General features: G+C 42.0%; 1 protein-coding gene across 2 annotated transcripts in view; it reads right to left on the bottom strand.

Annotated features, from left to right (window-relative positions):
* Positions 1 to 1,746: 1,746 nt before the first annotated feature.
* Positions 1,747 to 22,945, bottom strand: part of LOC147123527 (interleukin-11 receptor subunit alpha-like) — a 144,431-nt gene continuing 123,232 nt past the window's right edge. For both annotated transcript variants that reach the window (XM_085974129.1, XM_085974121.1), the window contains 4 exons: positions 22,698 to 22,808; positions 14,059 to 14,149; positions 13,509 to 13,582; positions 1,747 to 11,853 (listed from right to left, as the gene is read on the bottom strand). In XM_085974129.1, the coding sequence (XP_085830255.1) occupies positions 13,513 to 13,582; positions 14,059 to 14,149; positions 22,698 to 22,808 (272 nt within the window). In that variant the 3' untranslated portion in view covers positions 1,747 to 11,853; positions 13,509 to 13,512. The remainder of the gene's footprint in view (positions 11,854 to 13,508; positions 13,583 to 14,058; positions 14,150 to 22,697; positions 22,809 to 22,945) is intronic.

The raw sequence follows: 22,945 nt of genomic DNA, 5'->3' as shown, positions 1-22,945 counted from the left end.
GTCCTAGCATGCACCCAATTTGCTTTACTTACGTATCCAGGCTCCGCCTAGATTTGTTGGATCTCCGGCCCTGGGCTTCGGTACGAGGCGACAATGTCTCTACTCAGCCCATCCGGTAGATCCTGCCAACTATGCCAAGTTGTAAGGGTGAACCGGGAGAGCTTCTTCTCCCAGAGACAGACCTTCTGATATAAAGGGTCGATGTCCGCCTTATTCTCATTCAATCACTCGGAGTCCGGAGGTTCGTTCAGTAAAGCAACTTTATTTACAAGCCGACAGGCGAGACACTCATGCTGGGATGAAAGCTCTCCGATCGCTAAGATCCCCTGCCTTATATACAGTTTTTTGTTCTAAGTCGTGGCTTACATCATAGTTGATTTCGGGTGCAAATTCTTGTGACCCGTGTGCACGTTTTGACTGTTACATAGTCCTGTGACCCCATATGTTATCTTTACCACATTCCTCAATTGGTAGCTAATAGTTTGTGCACATTATTCAAGTAGCAACTGACAGTTTGACCATTTGACCACATTATTCAATTATTAGCTTACAGTTTGTGCCCATTATTCAGGCAGCATCTGACAGTTTGACCATTTGGCCACATTCCACCATACTTCCCTATGGGACATGTACATTGGATATATGCTCGGTTCCTAAATTCCCTTATTTTAGCCCTTTTAACTCTTTCAACATCACCCGATCAGCAAAAGCAATGGAACAGTACCTGAACGAGAGTCAGTGTCCTGAGGAAAGGGACAAAATGGGGTGGGTAGTTCTTCCTTCTCAACACAAAAGGCTATACCAATTTGCAAGAAAGTAGAAAATATAAAACATTATTTAGCCAGGAAATCATGTCAGATACCGATTTAAATATTTTACAGTAAATTGTGTGTCAAGGCTCACGTGTGACATGTTTGACAGAACTCTTGACCCAACAATTCAGCTGGTCAGAAAATTTGTGGGAAGAAACACTTGGATGAGAAATGGGCTAAGGCCCACTTGCCTGATTTCCCAACCCCAGCAGCAGCGAGAAACATCAGAGAACCTATCCTTCCATTTGTAATTAGAGGAACTTTGTCAAGTGGGAACTATCTTCTTTTACATCTATGCTGGTTACTGCTTCTAATTCTATTGCTTTACAGGTATTGATATAGTCTACTACTTAGAGTGGGTTTATTTTAACCAGCATTGATAATAGGTTAATATGCTGAAATTTGCACGTCAGATTTGTACGCCATTATATCTTATTTAATGATACACATGTAATTTTAATTCTCTATTAAATTATATTTATGATTCATTTGATCAGTTGCAGTCTTCACAGATCTATTTAAATGTTATCTGTCTGCCAACACTCCTGCTTGTCCTCTCTGGGTGTGTAAGTCAAATATTCGACTCTCGATGTCATGAACATTACAAAACTCTGGGACAACATGAAAGGATATTTACTAGTTCTGGCTATCCCGGATCAGGCATATTTCTCAGATGTTCACTTTCAACTAAAGTTTGAGGTAGCCGAATCCTAAAGATGCTTAACTGGGTCTAAAGATCCGGGCTATCTCTCCCTAAAGGAAAGGAACAACCAGAGAATGTTACCATCCTCCAGATAGCGCTTTTAATAAGTTTAGCCAGACTGTAGCGTTCTGGATATTATGAGGGTTCGGAGATCTCTCCTCAGAAAAATGTACCTCTTCACTAGAGTGTAGAGAGATTGAGTTCGCGAGTTATTGATACAGAAGACTTGAGACAATTCTAAAAATAGAGATTTATTAAAAGAACCGACATGCAATTTAGTTAGTGTATCAGTGAATCGCAACATTAACAGTTCTAAAAAGAGAAAAAATACAATCTTATTTTTAAACAGAGAATCTTACTTTGAAATCTTAACTTCGCTACAGTATTACAGTTCTTAAAATTTTCTATACAGGATATCTAAATACCTTTGATCCCCAAAGTACAAAGAGTGGAAGACCACTCTGTAGTTGAGAATCACTTTGCCCGTTTAAAGTGACTGATATTCCATTTGAGACTTCAATATTTATACGCTTTTTCAGTTGTATTTCCTTTAAGGTTTCTGCTGATGCAAGTTAATTATCACTATTCATCTTTCTGCTGACCTCTGCAATTCTTTACTGCCACATCAGCTTGTAATATTCCAGAATCTGCCACATCTCCAGGTGTTCTGGGTTCACCATATAAAAAAAACATGTGAAAGGCAGATGTCCCTTATTTTATGTCATCTTTATGAGGGCAGATGTTCCTTATCTTATGTGCCATCTTTACGAAGTTTAATTTATATCACATAATATCCAGGGTTGACCATTTTGTTGTTCCCAAAAGGTCAGCCACTCGGAGCCATCCCATTCTTCTGTTTCAATAAGGTTATTTATTCAGGGTCAACAACTTGTCCTGTTTCAACAAGGCCAGAATTCTTTCATAGCTATTTCATAGTTAGGTTTCTAAATTTCCAAACCCGTTTGTCATGTTTTAAAGAATTTATAAGGTAGAGCTCCTTATAAAAGGTACTCTTCAGGGTCAACCACGGTCTTATCCCAACAATGCCAGAATTCTTTCGTAAGATAGTGTATTTTTCTAAAAAGGCTAAATAGTATATTTTTCTAAAAAAGGTTATATAGTATATTCCTTCACAAACAGAGGTGCTTTGAGGTACTCTGGTTAGCTGTATTACTATTTATTATCTTATTAAATTCCAATGGCACGGACAGATTATCATTTGAAAGATCTCACTTACAATTCTAGAATGGGAAAAACGTTATATAATGACATAGAAGATGTGTGACCCAAAAGCACAGAACAAGAGGCATAAAATTACCAGAATGGAACTTGCATGTGCCAGGATGTGGTGATGGCAAGAGTATGTAGCAAGTGTAATTCATTATGGAAAAAAATGTTTTAATGTCAGATATTTTAATTAAAAAATGTATATGTTAAAAAGACTAGTGGATACAAGAATATTCAAATTACAATGTGACTAAAATAGAGTATTCAATGAACAGGACATTGTCTGGCATTTTAAATAAAAATAAATTGCAAATGCAATTAAACCAGTCATATTTCCTGTAATGAAATATTTGTGACAAGCATTTCCTCAAAATAGATGGTAAAAATAAATTGCAACAAATGTTTTCATTAAAAAAAAAATCACATTTAATGTCCAGGAGATAGTTTTCCAAAACCAACAGATTATAGCTTATTAAAAATGTTACAGATACAACAGACAAAATGTTGAATAAAACTGGTGCTGAAGTCTAGACGTGTTGAATGATCACAATTTATATTTCACGAGTACTCAATAATAGTACAGGTAGACTACCCTTTATCCGAACTTCCGAAAACCGAAACCCTCTAAAAACCGAAGGTTTTTTCGTTCAGCGTAAGTCCAGCGTAAGTCATGCGCACGACCCCCCGCCGGCCCCGACCCCCTCGCGGACCCCGACCGTGTCGGCGGGGGGGGGTCGGCAGGGGTCGGGGCCGGCAGGGGTCCGCGGGGGGGTCAGCGGGGGTTGGGGTCGGCGGGGGGGTGGGGGGGTCGGCGGGGGCGGGGGGTCGTGCGCACGACCCCCCCGCTGACCCACCTTCCGAAATCCGAAATTCTCCGAAAACCGAAACACGGCTGGTCCCGAGGTTTTCGGATAAAGGATAGTCTACCTGTACTTGGTTTGGAGATATTGAAAATTTAATACATTTTATTTATGGCATTAATTGATGATCTTTCACAAAAGAAAGCCTAACTTCTGGAGCAAGTTGCCCTTTCAACAGGTCACCTCCTCACCTGAACATTCATTTATGAAAATGATGTACAAGTCAAATACCAAATTTAGACACTCTCAAAAGAGGCTAGATTGATCATTTCTGAATAAAATTGGAATGATATTTTATTGCATTATTTGATTTTAAAGTGAAATATTTTCTTTCCTTCATTTATAATAAAGTACTGCAAAAACTAAATTCAACGTTGGTACTGTACCTTCTCTACACCAAGTTGTAATTTCTCAAACAGTTCAAATCTCCAGTACTGGAATATAATTTCCCCCACCTCAAAAACAACTACACTTTCCCTTACAGTCACAATAGCAGGGCAATCTCCAAAACTACCACAAACAAGTGTTGATCCAGCCAAGAGTTGGTTTGGTTGACATCCAAACCCAGTACTGTGCTGTCTGCACTAGAAAGGCTCTGGTGCCACGTTTGTTTCACAGTCTCCCAAATGATATAACACATGGAACAATTTATACAGTCAGACATCATTACTTGAAAAACATTGCAGAAAAAGTTATACTACGTTGAAGTGAAATGGTACTACAAACTGCTGTTACTTTCTGCCATAAGTTTTAACCCATTTGCAGGGGCTAAAGCCAGATGCGCCACACTACATAATAAACCTGAGTGAGTAGGTGCTACTCGTGGCCCACATAACAGAGATCATTGAGAACTTTTTTTAGTGAATGTCAACATTCAGCATAAATCTGCAGCACAACCAGGAGACAGGAATTACCAATCATCTAACTTCACTTCATAAAAATAAACTTTAAAACATTATCTAGAGCTCCACCCTCTTCTGCCACACATCACCAAAATTCTTTCCTTGCTACATAACAATGTCAAAATAACCTCACTCACCACATATGAAGAGATTCAACTATCAAGATCCATCACCAGAGTCCAAAAAGCCCAACTCCATAATATGACATCAACTGGAAATTTTCTAATTTTCTCCCTTCTTGAAGTTGGAACTTCATAGAACAGTCAAGGATGAGGAAAGAGCCTGCTGGCTTATTGAAGCCTGTCCAACTAGTATTCCAACTCTTCTAGCCTAGCATTTAACTACATTTTAAACACTGAGGCCGCGATTTTGCCGGCGCTCAGTGGGCCCGATTGGTGGCGGGTCATTTAAAATGATTGACAGCGGGTTGGGAACCCGTTGTCAAAACCCACACCTGCATTTCCCAATGTCGGGTCTGCCAGCGCTGAGCAGACCTGATGAGCAGCAGCAGGGGACCCAATTCAAATCATTAGTGGCTTGTTTACAGCCACTTGATGCTTTTTTTCACAGCTTTTTGAATTTGACAGGTTGCCCACCGGTTTCTCGCTGTGCCTGGACCTCGTTTGTGAAGCTGAGGCAGGAGGTCACTTACCATTGATTCAGCTGATAAGTTGACAGCTTCAAATGTCAAGTCAAAGCTTCCAGCTGATTTGAGAAATGTTCCCTTAACCACGAGCTTCTCTAAACTGCATTTCCACTACAGATTCAGAATGCTGCAAGTCTTTACACAAGTCTCCATCCAGTCTGACCTCATTACCTCGCCCACCATTGACGGATTGCTTCCGTCATCTCGACTTCATCTGCCATCTATTCCATCAGCATGGGTGCACTTTCTACTTTCACCTTGGTCCTCAGAATCTGACCACGATCAGCTCCAACACCAGCACCAACCTTCTCCGCAATCACCTGATACTACACAGGATAAAGGCAACAGCGCCCAACCACATTGCTGCCTGGGACACCAGGGATGGCCTCACCATGGCCAGATATACTTCACTTGGCACATGATGTGCCAGGTAGACACTACCCCACACCAACAACATAAAGTATCCCTACAATGCCCAAGCCATTCCATTCACACTCATCAGCATTGCGGGGGTACCGTTATGTCTCACCATTCACAAACCACTTCCAAAGGTGCACACAAATCTGTCAAAGAATGCAAAGTGTTGAAAATAAAGATTTCAATGCTTGACAGCACATTAACAGAAACTTCACGTGAACATTGGCTAAAACACACAAGTACCTACCCTTGTTAGTTGGTAGGATTGGACAAGGATGTGGAGAAGTGTGAGGGGTGGCTAATGAGATGGGGATGTGATCATGTAGATAGAGAGGGATGGGTGCAGGTGTAAAGATGTGCAGGAGTAGGGTAGGGAAGGCAGAGTGATGGGGATGTGATGAGTGGCACAGCAGGATGAGGTTGAGTGTGGCTTTGCAGTAATGTTTTGTGATCTACTGAGATCATTGAAAGGGTTGCACCACTGCAGCCTTGTCCTCCTGATGACATCCTTCTTGTGCCCTCCTGTGCAACCAGGCTGCGTTGGTCTTCTGGGGAGGTCTCTTCTGCCCATTGGAAGAGAACCTCCCTGCATGCTGTGACTCCCTCCATAAGCCTGGGTGCAGCCCTGCACCTTTGTCCAGTGCTAGTCAGTGTTTGCAGCACCTCAATGCTGCAGAACACTGACAGCACAAATGTCAAAGTAAATTTGCACATGGTCCCTTTAGGGAAACTGGCTGATGATGCGTCATCAGACCCGCTTCCTTCAATTGGCCGGGAAACTTGTTGGGTGGGCTTAATAAGCCCAATCAGGGGAAAGTCATGTCAGAGGTTGGGTTGGAGCCAGCAGCGAGGCCACGACTTGCCACAGACCTGCTGAGGTAGGGAAAATCCCGGCCTGAGTTTCCGCTTTGGGTGCAATTGGCGATGCGGGCGTTTTGAGAAGTTTCCCCCCCCCCCCCTCGAGTTTACGCTCAAGCTCATTTGCATATCGCTGGACACAAAATCTGGCATGTACCACGGCAGTCAGGCAGCATTTTAAAATGCAATTTTAAAAAATTGCTTTAGAAAATATCCCTTGGATATATTTAGAGTAGTTTGATTAATACAGTTGAAAATAGGTTTATTACAAAAATAAGCATTTTTATTCAGTGGCAATCCACCACCTGTGAGTAACATGATTTTAAATGACAAAAAATGACTTAAAAATATACAGAATCATTTACTAATTATATTGGGGTACAGTAGTCAGTTTTAGTAAATTTAAAATAAAAAGCTTTTAAAGCTGCCTATTCGTGTTGTTGCGCCCAAATGAACCAGCTTAATTTTTAGATCCCCCTCGAAGGTCTGCAAATGAGCGCAATTAACAGAAACTCCTAATGGTGATTAATTCATCCTCGGGGCGTGGCCGGTTTTGTGGGCAGGGCCTGCTTCGGGCTCAATGTTTTTTTAGACTACCGTTCAAGATCGTGGAAACTCAATTTGCCCTTAAAATTCCACGTTCTTTTGCATGGGTTACACCCACTTTGGGCGAGTTGCACCGAAAAAAAACAGCGCAACCGAGTGGAAACTCTGCCCCTAAATATTTACATCTGTATTATCTTGCCTGGATCATTGCAAGATATTACCACCTTTTGAATAGGCAAGTTCTTCTTAAATTATCAAGATAGACGGGTATGGTTCCAAGGGCAAAAGCAACCCTTCAATATTAATTCTAAGTGGCCAATCTTCACAGGCAAGCCTGAACAATGGGTACAGTACAACTAAGCTATTCATACCTCTTCACATTCTAGTACAAATTACTGGATAGCATCAGAAGCAAGACCAGTGGGCTGATTTTTTTACCATTATATCAATGTTTAAAAAAAAAAAATAAAACCAGAAAATACTGGACTCAGCAGGTCAGGCAGCATCTGTGGAGAGGTGTAGAGTTAACGTTTCAGGTCGATGACCCTTGTTTTTATTTCAGATTTCCAGTATTTTGCTTTTGTATGAGTGTTTTTTTTAATGTTTGGTACCAAGACAAGTCTCGTAGTTACCAAAGTGTGAAGTAGTCTGTGTGTAGCATTTTGCTGGTGCCAATTGTGAAACAAGAATGAACAGAAAACTGCCAGGGATGTCAGAGAGCACTAGAAGCATACCATCTATCCCAGCTTCTATGCTACCCACTCTCAATTACGAGCCCTGTCTGCCAATGACTGAAAAGCACTGCCTGAGATGCACTTAGCTGGGAGACAGTTACAAATGCCCTACATGCCTCAGGACTTGTAGATAACCTTAAATATGGAGCAAGCACTTCTAGTGAGCACTCAATGTTATAGCCCTGGCTCATTCCAAGCTATGACAAGATATCTGCAGCATCAGTCTACTGGTCACCGATGCATCAAGGATGTAGCAAATGCATTATTCAGCCAACAACTTCATCATTTGTACCACTGACCAAAAGCAGCAATGTGATGCTGCAACACAATTTTGCAAAACTACTGGCTTCCCAGAGTCTACATAATCATTGACTGCACCCCTGTTGCTAATTCAAGATACTTCCCAAGGAATGCCATAGCTACACCGTTTTTAAAAAAGGTCAAACCACATGTGCCAAGTAACTGCCCAAAAGCACCATCTCCTGCACTTTCATACTCAATTCTTCAAATACTAGTCATCTTATCCTGAGCTCCTGCTATATTGTTAATCAATAACAAATAAATGTTCAACATAATGTTCATATGATTCTATAAAAGGGTACAGGGAAAAGACAGAGGGATAGGATAAAGTGGACAACTCTTTTAGATAGCCAGCAGAAGCACAATGAGCCAAATGGCCTCTGTGCTGCAAAATTCGATGATACAAGTGCATGGCATTTATTTCCTCTATGTGGCGTAAGAATATTGGCAGCTCGAGTTAGCACCGTTGGCTCTTGATGCTTGTGCTTTGTTTCAGACCTAACCATTTAAGTAATTTCCTTCTGGAAGTAGAATGCTGGCTGGTTGCAGTGTTTCACCAAGTGTTAGTTATGCATGGCCAGGGCCCTGCAGTTAAGTCAGCCACATCTAGGACCACAATGGTTGACATTTTTAAACAACCTCCTCCCATTGCTGATGCATCAGGTGCTTCATGGGGAAAGAGTGGTGATAACTCCTTTTAGGTGTATGCCTGCTCTCTTTGCAGCTTCTGACCAATCAAACTGGCTGTTCTGAAGCAATTTGCTGAATCATCAACTAGCTTCTTTCTCATTGCTATTCGAGTGCTAACTAGCAGTTCACAGCTGATGTAATGTATATTGTGCTGCTCCCTTCTGGTTAGTTGACCCACTTTGTATAAAGACTGAAAACAGCAGAATTGTCTGTAAACCAGCACAGGAGATCGCCAAAACCTTTAGTAACCCAGTTAAGTCACAAATAGCAATTTCTGGACTCTGTATATAAAGTATATATCCCAAAACATTAACAGATTTAAACAAAATCCAAATGATTAAACTAGACATAGAATAAATGAAACATTTCATATTTTGGGATGGAATACTGAAAATTTTAAGGATGCATCAACTCTCATGATTTCTCAAGTCATTCACTCATTAAACATTTTTATATTCCACTAAAGCACACTCACTGTATTTAAATACCAGTGGTGCAGTGTCCAATTTTTTAATTCAAATCTTCTATCCAGCCTTTCAACTGGGATGATGTAGCTGGGATTAAAAGTACATCAATAGTATCAAAGAATAAAGTTCATGGTTTTTCAGAAACTGTATTCATTTTGCTCAAACTTTCTACAATTTAAAATATGCATTTTTGGGTCGGGGGCAAGAATCATTTGTATAGAATCAGGGCTAACTTATAAAATATCTGCATTCATACTTTATATTTAACTAACTTCTTAAAAAGCTGTATTATCAAAGTTTGGCAAACTGTTCTTTTGTTTGGGAAGAGGAGCCACAAACAAGTGAAATGATGCAATGTGTATACTGTGCTTTTAAGTATCTGGCTAACCATTTTCACGATAATGTCCCATTAAATAAAAATAATCTAAATCAATTCTAAAATGCTGCCTTCATATCAATACTAAATTACTGTGCTTTCTCCATGTGCTTTTGTAGGTATTCAACCCATGCTAGGAATGGCTTCATGAACAGAACGCATCCAGCCCACTCATCACTTTTTTTTTTTATAAACACGCAAGCCTTTGAAGTTATCCCAAACTTCCTCAAGTGGAAGTAAATAGAGGAATTATTTAATAACTATGGCCGATATTATACTGAGCATTGTGTGACCATTTCTAAATTTCTCATTGCAGGAATAGGATATGTTGCACTATATTAGGGCAGACACGGTGGCATAGTGGTTAGCACTGTTGCCTCACAGCGCCAGGGACCCGGGTTCGAATCCGGCCTCAGGCGGCTGTCTGTGTGGAGTTTGCACATTCTCCCCGTGTTTGCGTGGGTTTCCTCCGGGTGCTCCGGTTTCCTCCCACAGTCCAAAGATGTGCGGGTTAGGTTGATTGGCTATGATAAATTGACCCTTAGTGTTAGGGGGATTAAATACGTGGGGTTACGGGGATAGGGTGGGATATGTGTCGGTGCAGGCTTGATGGGCCGAAATGGCCTCTATCTGCACTGTGGGGTTTCTGTGATTCTGTGATTTCTAATCCTTTCAGTACTTATGAACGTTTGCTCAATTATAAATGATCATTCACCAACAGCGATTCATCATGGCCTCCGCAATGTCTTCCAAGTGTATTGCTGCTCCATTGCGCAAGTATAAAAGCACACTCCTTAATGGAGTTAAACGATACCACTTTTGATTTGTTGTCCAGATGGAAACCCCTTCCCATAACCAGACTGAAACCCAACTAAATAGTCAGAGTCATAACGGCACAGAAGGAGGCCATTCGGCCCATCTAGTCCGCGCCGGCTCTCTGTCGAGCAATCCAGTCAGTCCCATTCCCCCGTGATTATTCAATAAGAAATCTCAATGCTATTTCCTTTTTCAACTCAAGCTCATAACCATCTTGGTAGAATACAAATATCTTTTCAGTTGATTGCTGACCGGCACCCATCCTGTAGCTGTTCATTTAGAGACCACAACTTGCTTCTTTCCAACTGAGATTCAAATTGCATTCATTGTCACGTATGTGCAAGTGAGTTTCTAATCTATTTTTGCAAATATAATTGGCATTTCAATATTTTAAAAAATACATGCCATTAGAATCAAGAAACTATGCCATCACAATACTGGTGTCCTTTAGCTAACATTCATTTGATTTCTAGCACAATTTGTTCAAAAATATTTTAAAAATAACTGCCCATCTGCTTTATAAAGGGGATCGTTTTTGTTTTGCTTCTTGCTATCAGAGCTCAATAAAGCTGAAAAGTATGAACTGGTGGTGTACAAAATCAGCATCTTATGGGCTTTCCCTTCTCTTATGTACACTAACACCAGTGGTTTAAGCTCAAAATGATACAGGTTAAAGATAGAAGTGATCACTTATAAAGGAAAATCCTATTGTCACACAAAAAAAACATTTGCAGAGGAGATTCCTTTCTCAATGGTCAAGTGCTTTAAAATAAGCACCAAAGACCAAACCAGGCTCAGGTGTCTACACATAATAATCACCATTTCCTCAGCACTTAACTGCAGCTTGTTGCTATAATCTTTTAAGGTATCATGTTGTTGCAGGTTACCAGAGCAGTTATAATTAGGAGGGGTCATATTTTCTATAGACTGCAGTCATTTTGTGACCCTTGTATGATGCAGACCTGCTGGCTCGCCACATTCATTCCAGCAACTGTTATTTGTATCACCTTCAAAAATGACCAAAATATTGGTTGCAATATAGCTTGTTGGGTTCTTCATGTTTGACCTCGGCTTTTCACTAACCAAACCTCATGGCAGAAACCAAACTGCACAAATGTGTCACAAGGTTGTGACAACATAGCCATATTTTGGAAAAAGTAAGAGAGTGACTGAAAATCAAGAGACAAGGGGTATCTTCAGGAAATACAACAATCACACTAAAAAATAAAGTCAGTTTCCATCCCATTTAAACAGTTTTGTAAAGTAAAAGGGCGTTGCACTGGCAGATGGCGACGAGAAGATTAACCAGTTCAATATAGTAACTATTTAGTTGGCAACATCTGGATGTTTCCTTCAGTTTAAAGGCCAGTGGCCAATTTCTCTCATGTTTTTCAGTTAGCTGAAGAAATGTACTATAATGAATAGATTCTCCATAGGATATAGTAGCTGGAATCCCTCTGTTTGATTGCTGGCTACCTCAGGACTGCATGTATGCTGAGCTGTGAACAGAAAACACATTTAGTGATAAACTCTCAAATGGTCATGATAAAATGGGAAATCTAGTTTGTTATATAGTACTGTATCCGGAATTAGATTTTCATTAACATTTTTAATACAACATACGAAAAAGGATGGGAATAGACCAGCCGGTCCATTGAACCGGTCCTGTCCCGGCATGGTGTAACTTCTACATACCATACCCACCTCCCGCATGGTTATGCAATCTTTTTGGAAAGGCAAAAAGAAAACCAATTAGGGTCAATTTAGGGAAAAACCTCTAGGAAATTCCTCTCCAGTCCCCAAAGACAATCAAGCAAATGCAAGAGATCATGGTGACTGGCTGACAACCCCCAATCCTCCCTCTAGAAGGTCTATTTTTGTATCACTCTTCTTATCCTCCACACGTCACGTATCATCTTCCACTGAAGTTTAGGGTGGGTGGGGGGGGGGGGGGGGGGGGAGGGGCAGGTGGTGACTTGCTGCAAGGCATTTACCAACACATCAAACTTTTTGAAATTATGCAAGAGCCAATGATGTTCTGATGTTTCCTCCCTCGTTGTGGATAAACCCTTTTTAACCTATAGTGTTGTAGTGACACAATGGGCAGGATTTTCATTGGGCCGTGGAGTCAGGATTGGAGGCGTGTGGGGGTTTAAAATCCCGAAATCGGGGGTCCCGACCCCATCCCGCCTTCATGCCAGTTTCAAAGGAGGCGGGTACCCGCCCCACACTGGGACCCGCCTCCCTGAGGCAGGAAGGGGGTTAGTGCCAATTAACTGCCTGTTAACAGGTAGTTTTTAGCCTAATCCCTATTTTGTTGAAATGTGGGCTTCCCGATGGCTCCAAACCACGCCAAGTTAGCGAGGCGGGCCATCAGGATGAAGGGCTTGGAGGGGTCGAGATGTCCGGTGTTCAGGTGAGTGATGGGTGCATGAGTGCAGAGGTAAGTGTGTTTGGTCTGTGTAAAGTGTTTAAAGTAGTTCTACTAACCTTTACAGCCTTCCTTCCTTCAGGTCTCGGGAGTCCCTCATCTCACCGGCACAGAAAGTAGAATGGCCGCCAGCTGTCAAAATCTGCAGCATTCAGCTTTCTGTTCTGGGGAGATCTCTAAATCATCCTGAGAGGAAGGAATTAACCTGGAGTACAGATTGTCAGTGTTTGACAGCTTCAAACAGCTGTGAGACACTGATATTTCATCTGTCAAAAGGTCTTGACAGATGAAATTTCAATCTGTGATGTCACCTGTTGCCGGGTGGCCCTTATTTGGCCTGCTGAGCGGGCTCAGCAAGATCAATCAAGTCAAAATCGCGTGAGTTGGCTAGAACTCGATGGAGGCGGGACTACACCCCAAAAGTTGTAGTCCCGCCTCCTACCCGACTCCTCAATGAAAATCCAGCCCGATGTATGTGAAACAACAGTAAGCAGATAGTGATGCTGAAGTTCCAACTCACTATTGGTGCTACATTAATACCAGGCTTTACTTCAAACACAGCCCACACAGGGGCATGTGCTAAACACCATATGCTGGTTTTTAATAATTAATTGAAATGGCTCAGTTTACAAATCTCTTCTACTTATTCCAGATTTCCCTGATTTTCAAAAATGAAGATTGCAAAAGGTAAAGAATTGGAGTTGTACCTAGCTGGATACATACCACACTAACAAAAGGGCAATGCTTTCTTGGTCAGAATGTCATTCTTATCTGGCTCTTGTTTTTTCCTTCTGATCCTGGGAAGAAAATATATATGGTAGATTATTGTCTTAATAGCTACAGTACCATCTGCTTCACATTCAGGCAACTAATTAAGGTGATTTATAAACCAACATACTAAAGATTTCTTTTATTATATGGAGGATATTTTATGAAGAATCCTGGCATACAATTGATATCCCATAAGCAGAATGACTGAATTACCTACTTGTTACTCTCAAGTTATTATTAGCATCACAGGTAAATCTTTAACATGTAATCTTTTTATCCAGCACAGTACATTCCTTTGTGTGCTGGTTCCAATAGAGCTGGAAATGGTTAGTGTTTGTTTGGCTACTTTTGTGGGGCATGGGGTGCAAAGGTTTGTTTTGAAATATTTAAAATAATTAATCTTGTTTAAATATTCTTCACATTTAATTAATAGGACATAGCACTCTTACTCATAAGTAAAACACACACGAACATGAGATCAAAAAATACTTTTTTTATTTACCATAACATAAATGTCGCGACTGCTATGGATATTCCAATTGAGACGGCAATTGAAATCAATATGACAATATCCTTATCCAGCACATCAGAACCTGTGGTCAAAGCAAGAGAAACAGAGGTCAGTTTGTACAATATGGAACCAAAAGAAGAAAAACAATCTCACAATCTGGATTTCATTAATGGTGGAGAATTCTATTTTTGGAAAAAACCCGGCCCTCGTCCACTGCTTGGTTTCTGAAATTATTTCCCTTCAATTTGTGAGGAAGAAAAATATTAATTACATTAAATGATAATCTTTTTCTTCATTCAGTTTTAAAAAATTCAGAGAATTTAAGACTTACATATGAAGCATTTGAAAAAAACTGACATAAAAGACCAGCTGGCCCATCAAGTCTGTCCCAGTCAGCCATGTTCCAATATTACCTCATCCACCAGCAGCCATGCAATCTCTTGGGAGAGGCAAGACAAAACCCTAGGCCTATTATGGGAAATTCCTCTGACCCCCAAAAGGTGATCAAAAACAAGTTCCAGGAGATAACAATAATCACAAGGCAAGAATTTAAGGAGCTAGGTGAAGGATTAAAGAGCAGGACCTCAAAGGTTGTAATCTCTGGATTACTCCCCGTGCCACGTGCTAGTGGGTATAGGAATAGGAAGATAGAACAGATGAATGCGTGGCTAAAGGGATGGTGCAGGGGGGAGGGCTTTAGTTTCCTGGATCACTGGGTCTGCTTCTGGGAAAGGTGGGACTTGTACAAGTCGGACGGTTTACACCTGAACCAGAGGGGAACCAATATCCTTGCGGGGAGGTTTGCTAGCACTGCTGGGGGGGGTTTAAACTAACTTGGCAGGGGGATGGGGTACAGAGTGGAGCTATAGTGGGGGGTGATTTACAGCCAAATACAGAGGAAAAAACAAGTCAGCTGGGAAGGCAGAGCAAATATGTGAAGGCAAAAGGGAATATGGCAGGGCTGGAAGGCATTTATTTTAATGCAAGGAGTCTTGCAAATAAGGTGGATGAACTGAAGTTGTTGTTGAACACATGGGAGTACGATATTGTTGCTATCACGGAGACATGGTTGAGGGAAGGTCAGGACTGGCAGCTCAATATTCCGGGGTATAGAATCTTCAGGCGAGACAGAGGGGGGTGTAAAAGGGGAGGGGGTGTTGCAATATTAATTAAGGAGTCAATTACTGCTGTAAGGAGGGACGATATATTAGCGGGTTCCTCTAATGAGGCCATATGGGTAGAACTTAAAAACAAAAAGGGGGCAAGCACTTTGCTGGGAGTGTACTATAGGCCCCCAAACAGTCAGGGGGAGATAGAGGAACAGATATGTAGGCAAATCTCAGAGAAGTGCGAAAATAATAGGGTAATAATAGTGGGGGATTTCAACTTCCCCAATATAAATTGGGATAGTCAGAGTGTGAAAGGCTTAGAGGGTGCAGAATTCTTAAAGTGCATCCAGGAGAGCTTTTTGAGCCAACATGTAGAAAGTCCTACAAGAGAGGGGGCGGTACTGGACCTAATCCTGGGGAATGTAGCCGGGCAAGTGGTGGAAGTATCAGTAGGAGAGCATTTTGGCGACAGTGACCATAATTCGGTGAGATTTAAGGTGGTCATGGAAAAAGACAAAGACGGCCCGGAAATAAGGGTTCTAAATTGGGGGAAGGCCGATTTTAATATGATAAGGCAGGATCTGGCCAAAGTGGACTGGGAGCAGCTACTTATAGGAAAATCCACATCAAAACAGTGGGAGACTTTCAGAAGGGAAATAGAGAGAGTACAGCGCCAACATGTTCCTGTAAAGGTCAAGGGTGGGACCAACAAGCAAAGGGAACCTTGGATGACAAGGGATATACAAAAATGCATTAGAAATAAAAGGGGGGCTTTTGGCAGTTACAAAAGACTAAAGACGGAAGAAGCCCTAGAGGAGTATAAAAAGTGCAGGGGCATGCTTAAAAAAGAAATTAGGAGGGCGAGGAGGGGCCATGAAATAACACTGGCGAGCAAAATAAAGGAAAATCCTAAGATGTTTTATAAGTATATTAAGGGCAAGAGGATAACCAGGGAAAGGGTAGGGCCCATTAGGGACCAAAGTGGCAATCTGTGTGTAGAGCCAGATGATGTAGGCGGGGTTTTAAATGAATTTTTTGCATCTGTGTTCACTATGGAGAAAGACGATGCAGACATAGAAATCGGGTAAGGGGACTGTGACATACTTGAACATATTAGCATCGAGAGGGAGGAGGTGCTAGCGGTTTTAGCAGGCCAAAAAGTGGATAAATCCCCAGGCCCGGACGAGATGTATCCCAGGCTGCTGTGGGAGGCAAAGGAGGAGATTGCAGGGGCTCTGACACAAATTTTCAGAACCTCTCTGGCCACAGGGGATGTACCAGAGGACTGGAGAACAGCTAATGTAGTACCATTATTCAAGAAGGGTAGCAGGGATAAACCAGGGAATTACAGGCCAGTGAGCCTAACATCTGTGGTAGGGAAATTATTGGAAAAAATTCTGAGGGACAAAATTAGTCTCCACTTGGAGAGGCAAGGATTAATCGGGGATAGTCAGCATGGCTTTGTCAAGGGTAAATCATGTCTGACAAACCTGATTGAATTTTTCGAGGGGGTGACTAGGGGGGTGGATGAGGGAAATGCTGTGGATGTGGTTTACATGGACTTCAGTAAAGCCTTTGACAAAGTCCCGCATAGGAGACTGGTCAAGAAGGTAAGAGCCCATGGGATCCAGGGTGCCTTGGCGCGTTGGATCCTAAACTGGCTGAGTGGCAGGAGGCAGAGGGTGATGGTCGAAGGTTGCTTTTGTGACTGGAAGCCTGTGTCCAGTGGGGTACCTCAGGGATCGGTGCTGGGTCCCTTGTTGTTTGTGATCTACATAAATGATTTGGATGAGAATGCAAAAGGTATGATCAGCAAGTTCGCAGATGACACGAAAATTGGTGGGGTGGTCAATTGCGAGGAGGAAAGCCTCAGGCTACAGGACGATATAAACGGGTTGGTCAGATGGGCGGAAAAGTGGCAAATGGAATTTAACCCTGAAAAGTGCGAGGTGATGCATTTTGGACGGACAAATAAGGCAAGGGAATACACAATGAGTGGTAGGACCCTAGGAAGTACAGAGGGTCAGAGGGACCTTGGTGTACATGTACATAGATCCCTGAAGGCAGCGGAACAGGTAGATAAGGTGGTTAAAAAGGCATATGGGATACTTGCCTTCATTAGCCGAGGCATAGAATATAAGAGCAGGGAGGTTATGATGGAGCTGTACAAAACGCTGGTGAGGCCACAGCTGGAGTACTGTGTGCAGTTCTGGTCGCCTCACTATAGGAAGGATGTGATTGCTTTGGAGAGGGTGCAGAGAAGATTCACCAGGATGTTACCTGGGATGGAGCGCCTCAGCTATGAAGAAAGACTAAACAGGCTGGGGTTGTTTTCCTTGGAGCAAAGAAGGCTGAGGGGGGACCTGATTGAGGTATACAAAATGATGAGGGGCATAGATAGGGTAGACAAAGAGGAACTTTTCCCCTTAGTAGGGGGGTCAATAACAAGGGGGCATAGATTCAGGGTAAGGGGCAGGAGATTTAGAGGGGATTTGAGGAGGAACATTTTCACCCAGAGGGTGGTTGGAATGTGGAACTCAATGCCCAAAAGGGTGGTAGAGGCAGGAACCCTCACAACATTCAAGAAGCATTTGGATGAGCACTTGGAATGCCAATGCATACAAGGCTATGGACCAAATGCTGGAAAATGGGATTAGGCTGGACAGGGATGGATGGGCGGCGCAGACACGATGGGCCGAAGGGCCTCTTTCTGTGCTGTAAAACTCTATGACTCTATGACATTACCCATGACCCCACCCCTAACCTTTGTATGCAACACTATCAGCCTCATCCAGGAACTTATCCAACTCCCTTTGAACATTTGCAGTGAATCTGCATCCACTGCATGAGCTGGCAACTTATTCCAAAAGTTCAATGATTCTGTGGGAAAAGAAACACCTTCTGACAGCTAAACTAGCTCTATGCTAAAGTAGCTTGTATGCATGTCCCCTCATTCTCCCTAATCTATCTACAGGAAACTTCGCGATATCTGGCACCGACAGGACCGAGCTGCTGCCGATCTATCAAAACTTCCGGATAGACCAGCGCTAATGTTGAAGGATACGGAGGTTTTCATCTCCATATCTGACAACAAACACTGTTGCTTAGCAACAGCATGTAAACACTCGGCCTGTACCTTGGAAGCGTCTCTGAAGCTGTTGCTAAGCTACAGAGATGCTTTCCAGAGCCTGACTGTTAAAAAAAAAAAAAAAAAAAAAAAAAAAAATGCTAGAAGAAAAAAACCTAACCAAAACGGCTGCTGATTTCTGCCGTTAGATCGAGGTTTCCGGACATACAACCTCTGGATAAACCAAAGTTTCCTGTAATTCAAATAATCTCTCCACATGTACACAGTCCAGTCCCTTCATCATTTTAAATACCTCAATTAAGTCTTCACAAAGTCTATGTTTTTCTAGAGTAAAAAGATCCAGCAGTCTGAGCCCATCATGATGGCTAAAGGTTTTTAAAACTATTTTTCTAGTGGCCCTCCTCTGAATCATTTCTCGGGCCTCTACATCTCCCACCATGTGAGGGGATCAGAATGAGACAGTATTCTAGATTATGCCTAACCAATGTCTTATACAAGGACACTATGGTGGTCTACATTTTATATTAGATCATCCTAGCTATAAATCCTAATTAAAAAAAAAAAATGTATTCATTCAGAGGATGTGGGCAACGCTGGCAAGACCAGAATTTATTGCCCATCCTAACTGCCATGGCAAGGTGGTGGTGAGCCATCATCTTGAACCGCTGCAGTCCGGATGGTGAAGGTACGCCCAGAGTGCTGTTAGCTACGAAGTTCCAGGAATTTGACCCAGCAACAATGAAGGAACAGTGTTTGTCCTGGATGGTGTTGAGCTTGAGTGTTGTTGGAGCTGCACTCATCCAGGCAAGTGGAGAGTATTCCATTACACTTCTGACTTCTGACTTGTAGATGGTGGAAAGGCTTTGGGGAGTCAGGAGCTGAGTCACTTGTTGCAGAATATCCAGCCTCTGGCCTGCTCTTGTAGTCACAGTATTTATGTGGCTGGTCCAGTTAAGTTTCTAGTCAATGGTCACCCCCAGGATGTTGATGGTGGGTGATGACTATGGTAATGCCATTGAATGTCAAGGGGCGGTGATTAGACTCTCTTATTGGAGATGGTCATTGCCTGGCACGTGTGTCACAAATGTTAATGCCACTTATCAGCCCAAGCCTGGATGTTGTCCTGGTCTTGCTGCATGTGGGCATAGACGGCTTCATTATCTGAGGAATTGGGAATGGTCTGAACACTGAAATTACCAGTGAATATCCCTACTTCTGACCTTATGATGGAGGGAAGATCATTGATGAAGCAACTGAAGGTGGTTGGGCCTAGGACACTGCCCTGAGGAACTCCTGCAGCAATGCCCTGGGGCTGAGATGATTGCCCTCCAACAACCACAACCATCTTCCTTTATGCTAGATATGACTCCAGCCAGTGAAGAGTTTTCCCCCTGATCCCCATTGACTTCAGTTTTACTAGGGTTCCTTGATGCCACACTTGGTCAAATGCTGCCTTGATGTCGAGGGCAATCACTCTCACCTCACCTCTGGAATTCAGCTCTTTTATCCATGTTTTGACCAAGGCTGCGTTGAGGTCTGGAGCAGAGTGGTTCTGGCAGAACCCAAACTGAGCATCAGTGAGCAAGTTATTGGTGAGTAAGTACTGCTTGATAGCACTGTCGACGACACCTTCCATCACTTTGCTGATGATTGAGAGTAGGCTGATGTGGCGGTAATTGGCCAGATTGGATTTATCCTGCTTTTTGTGAACAAGACATACCTGGGCAATTTTCCATTTTGTCAGGCAGATGCCAGTGTTGTGGCTGCACTGGAACAGCTTGGCTAGAGGTGCGACTTGATCTGGAGCACAGGTCTTCAGCACTATAGCCAGAATATTGTTAAGGCCCATAACCTTTGCTGTATCCAGTGCGCTCAGCCGTTTCTTGATATCACGTGGAGTAATACTCTGTTTACTTGGACATGTATTGCCATTCCTTCATCGTCGCTGGATGAAAATCCTGATATTCCCCATCTAACAGCACTGTGGGAGTACCTTCACCTAATTGACTGCAGCGGTTCAAGGCAGCAGCTCATCACCACCTTCGCAAGGGCAATTAGGGATGGGCAATAAATACAGGCCTTGGAAGCGACACCCACATCCCGTGAATGAATAAAAAATTGTGAGCTGGTGCATTTTGGTAGGAAGAATAAGGAGGCCACATACTTCTTGGAAAGTAAGAGTCAAAATGGGATCTAGGGGTACAGATACACAAACAACTAAAAGTAATGACAGGTTAATAATGTCTTAAAAAAAACAAATAAAGCACTGGGGTTCTTTTCTAGAGGGATAGAATTGAAACACAGAAGTTATGTTAAACCTAAATAGAACTGTGGTTAGACCACACTTAAGAGTACTGTGCACATTTCTGGTCTTCATTTTATTAAAAGGATATAGAGGCACTGGTGAAGGTGCAAGAAAAGATTTACAATGACGATACCAGAATTAAGAGGTTATACCCATCATGAAAGACTGAACCGGCTGGGGCTCGTTCGTCTAGAAGAGAGAAAACTGAGGGGTGACCTGATGGAGGTCTTTATGATTATGAAAGGATTTGATAGGGTAGACACAGAGAAAATGTTTTCACTTCTGAGGGAGTCCAAAACTCGGGGCCGTAAATAGAAGATATCACCAATAAATTCAAGAGGGAATTCAGGAGGAACTTTTTGACTCAGAGTGGTTAGAATGTGGAACTCACTACCACAAGGAGTCACTGCAGTTAAGAAAAATCTAGATAAACACAAGGGAGAAAGGAATAGAAAGTTTTGCTTATAGGGTTGGATGAAGAGGGGCGAGAGGAGGCTCATGTGGAGCATAAACACTGGCATGGACCAGTTGGGCTGAATGGCCTGTTTGTGTGCTGTAAATTCTATGTAATACATTTATCTACATTAAATGTCATTCACCAGATTCGGGTCTATTCCCTCATCGCATCTAGAGCAGATTGTAATTTATTTTCTCTTAAATAATCTGACAGCAGCACAGATCTGTCTCTCATCCGTGAACTTGCAGGCGGCATCCCCAACACCTATATCCAGATCATTGATATAAATAGTGAAGAGTAACGTTCCCAACACCAATCCACTTATAACTGATCTCCACACAGAACTGCTATTGATGATAACCCTATGCCTACAAGTATGTAACCAATTACCTATCAAACCCAGAATCTGCCCTCCAATCGCACAGGGCTATCTTATATAGCAACCTACTATAAGGCACCTGGTCAAAAGCCTTTTGAATACCCAAATGTACAATGTCTATCTGGCTACCTTCATCTTATCTGACTACCTTCATCTATCAACCTCCTCGAAGATCAGGTTGGTAAGACATGATATTTTTCAATAAAGTTGCTTTTACACTACAGAAGCGCAGATGGGTAGCAAAATCACATTGCTCCTTCGGTCATCTGTACTTCACAGTGTAACTGACCCAATGGCATTTGAAACCCATGAAAATGTGGATCTATGACTTGGACATCTAGTTAAGGTTGGGGAGTTAAGATTTCATTAAATATATGGATCCATTCCTGCACCTTGGCTCTCTGGATCTTTGTACTGCCCACTGAGCCCTTGACAGAGTGCTACGTAGAGGCTGTTGTCTTAAAACAGAAGCTCCTAACACAAAATTAAAATGGTAAAGCAAAAGCACCTTTAAGGAACTCTGCAGGTGGTAGTCTTTAAATCAAATGTGGGAATATTATATCAAACTTAAAAACCTTACTGAACTAGCTTCTTTAATAAAACATGCTCTTGCTTTCTTTCTGGAATTCTCTCCCTAAACCTCTGCCTTTCCACCTCCCTCGCCTTCTTTAAACCCACCCCTGCTATTATCACCCTTTTTGGCTCGGAGTCAATTTTTGTCCGATTACGCTTTTGTGAAACGCCATGGGACTTTTTTCTATGTTAGAGCCGCTATATAAATGCCATTTGTGGTGTAGTTGCTGTTTACACCATAAAAGTATTAAAAAAAGTTTATTAGATAACAACAAGTTCATTATATGTAGAAAACTGGTGTTCATAAACTTCATTGCCTGAATTATTAATTTCTGTAATTAACTCAGTACTGGTATTCAGTGAAAGGTATTGCTCTCTCATTTGATTTAATATTTAAAATGGGTATTCCAAAAAAACTAGGCGAGAACTGTTTGTATTGATTTAAAAGGAACACTGTCCTACGGAATGTGTATATACACACACACACACACACTACAGTAGAATTCATTGGGTGCAGTTTTCAAACTGGCTTAATAATATAAATAAAATTTATGCCAGAAATTTTATTTATAAGATTTATGGGCATAGTCACACGAGCAACATTTTCCACTCCTGACTTGGACCAGCTTCTAGCGCTAAGCTCCATTACAGGATGGCTTTTGACATTACGCACTAATCCTTGACAGTGTACCAAAAGTAACATGAGACTCGGATCTTACGTGAAATGATTGAAGTTGGAGCAAAGGTAGGCTCTGGTAATTGACTGTGTGTGTGTGCATAGTCCATCATCAATGTGGTGACAGTAGTTTGGATACTTTCTGAAGTCGTTTCTGTAATGCATAAGTGTTAATTTATTAATAGATTTCCAAAGTCAAAACAAATTACACAAGAGAATTTTACACCTCAAAGGCCTGCATGAAAGGGGCTTATTACGCAGCAGCTTTGCATATTGTATGCTTTTAGCTTG

Source organism: Somniosus microcephalus, chromosome 2, assembly GCF_052327205.1.
Source record: "Somniosus microcephalus isolate GS21.2 chromosome 2, FLI_Smic_1.0, whole genome shotgun sequence".
Lineage (NCBI taxonomy): Eukaryota > Metazoa > Chordata > Chondrichthyes > Squaliformes > Somniosidae > Somniosus > Somniosus microcephalus.
This window is presented reverse-complemented; position numbering and strand designations above follow the sequence as displayed.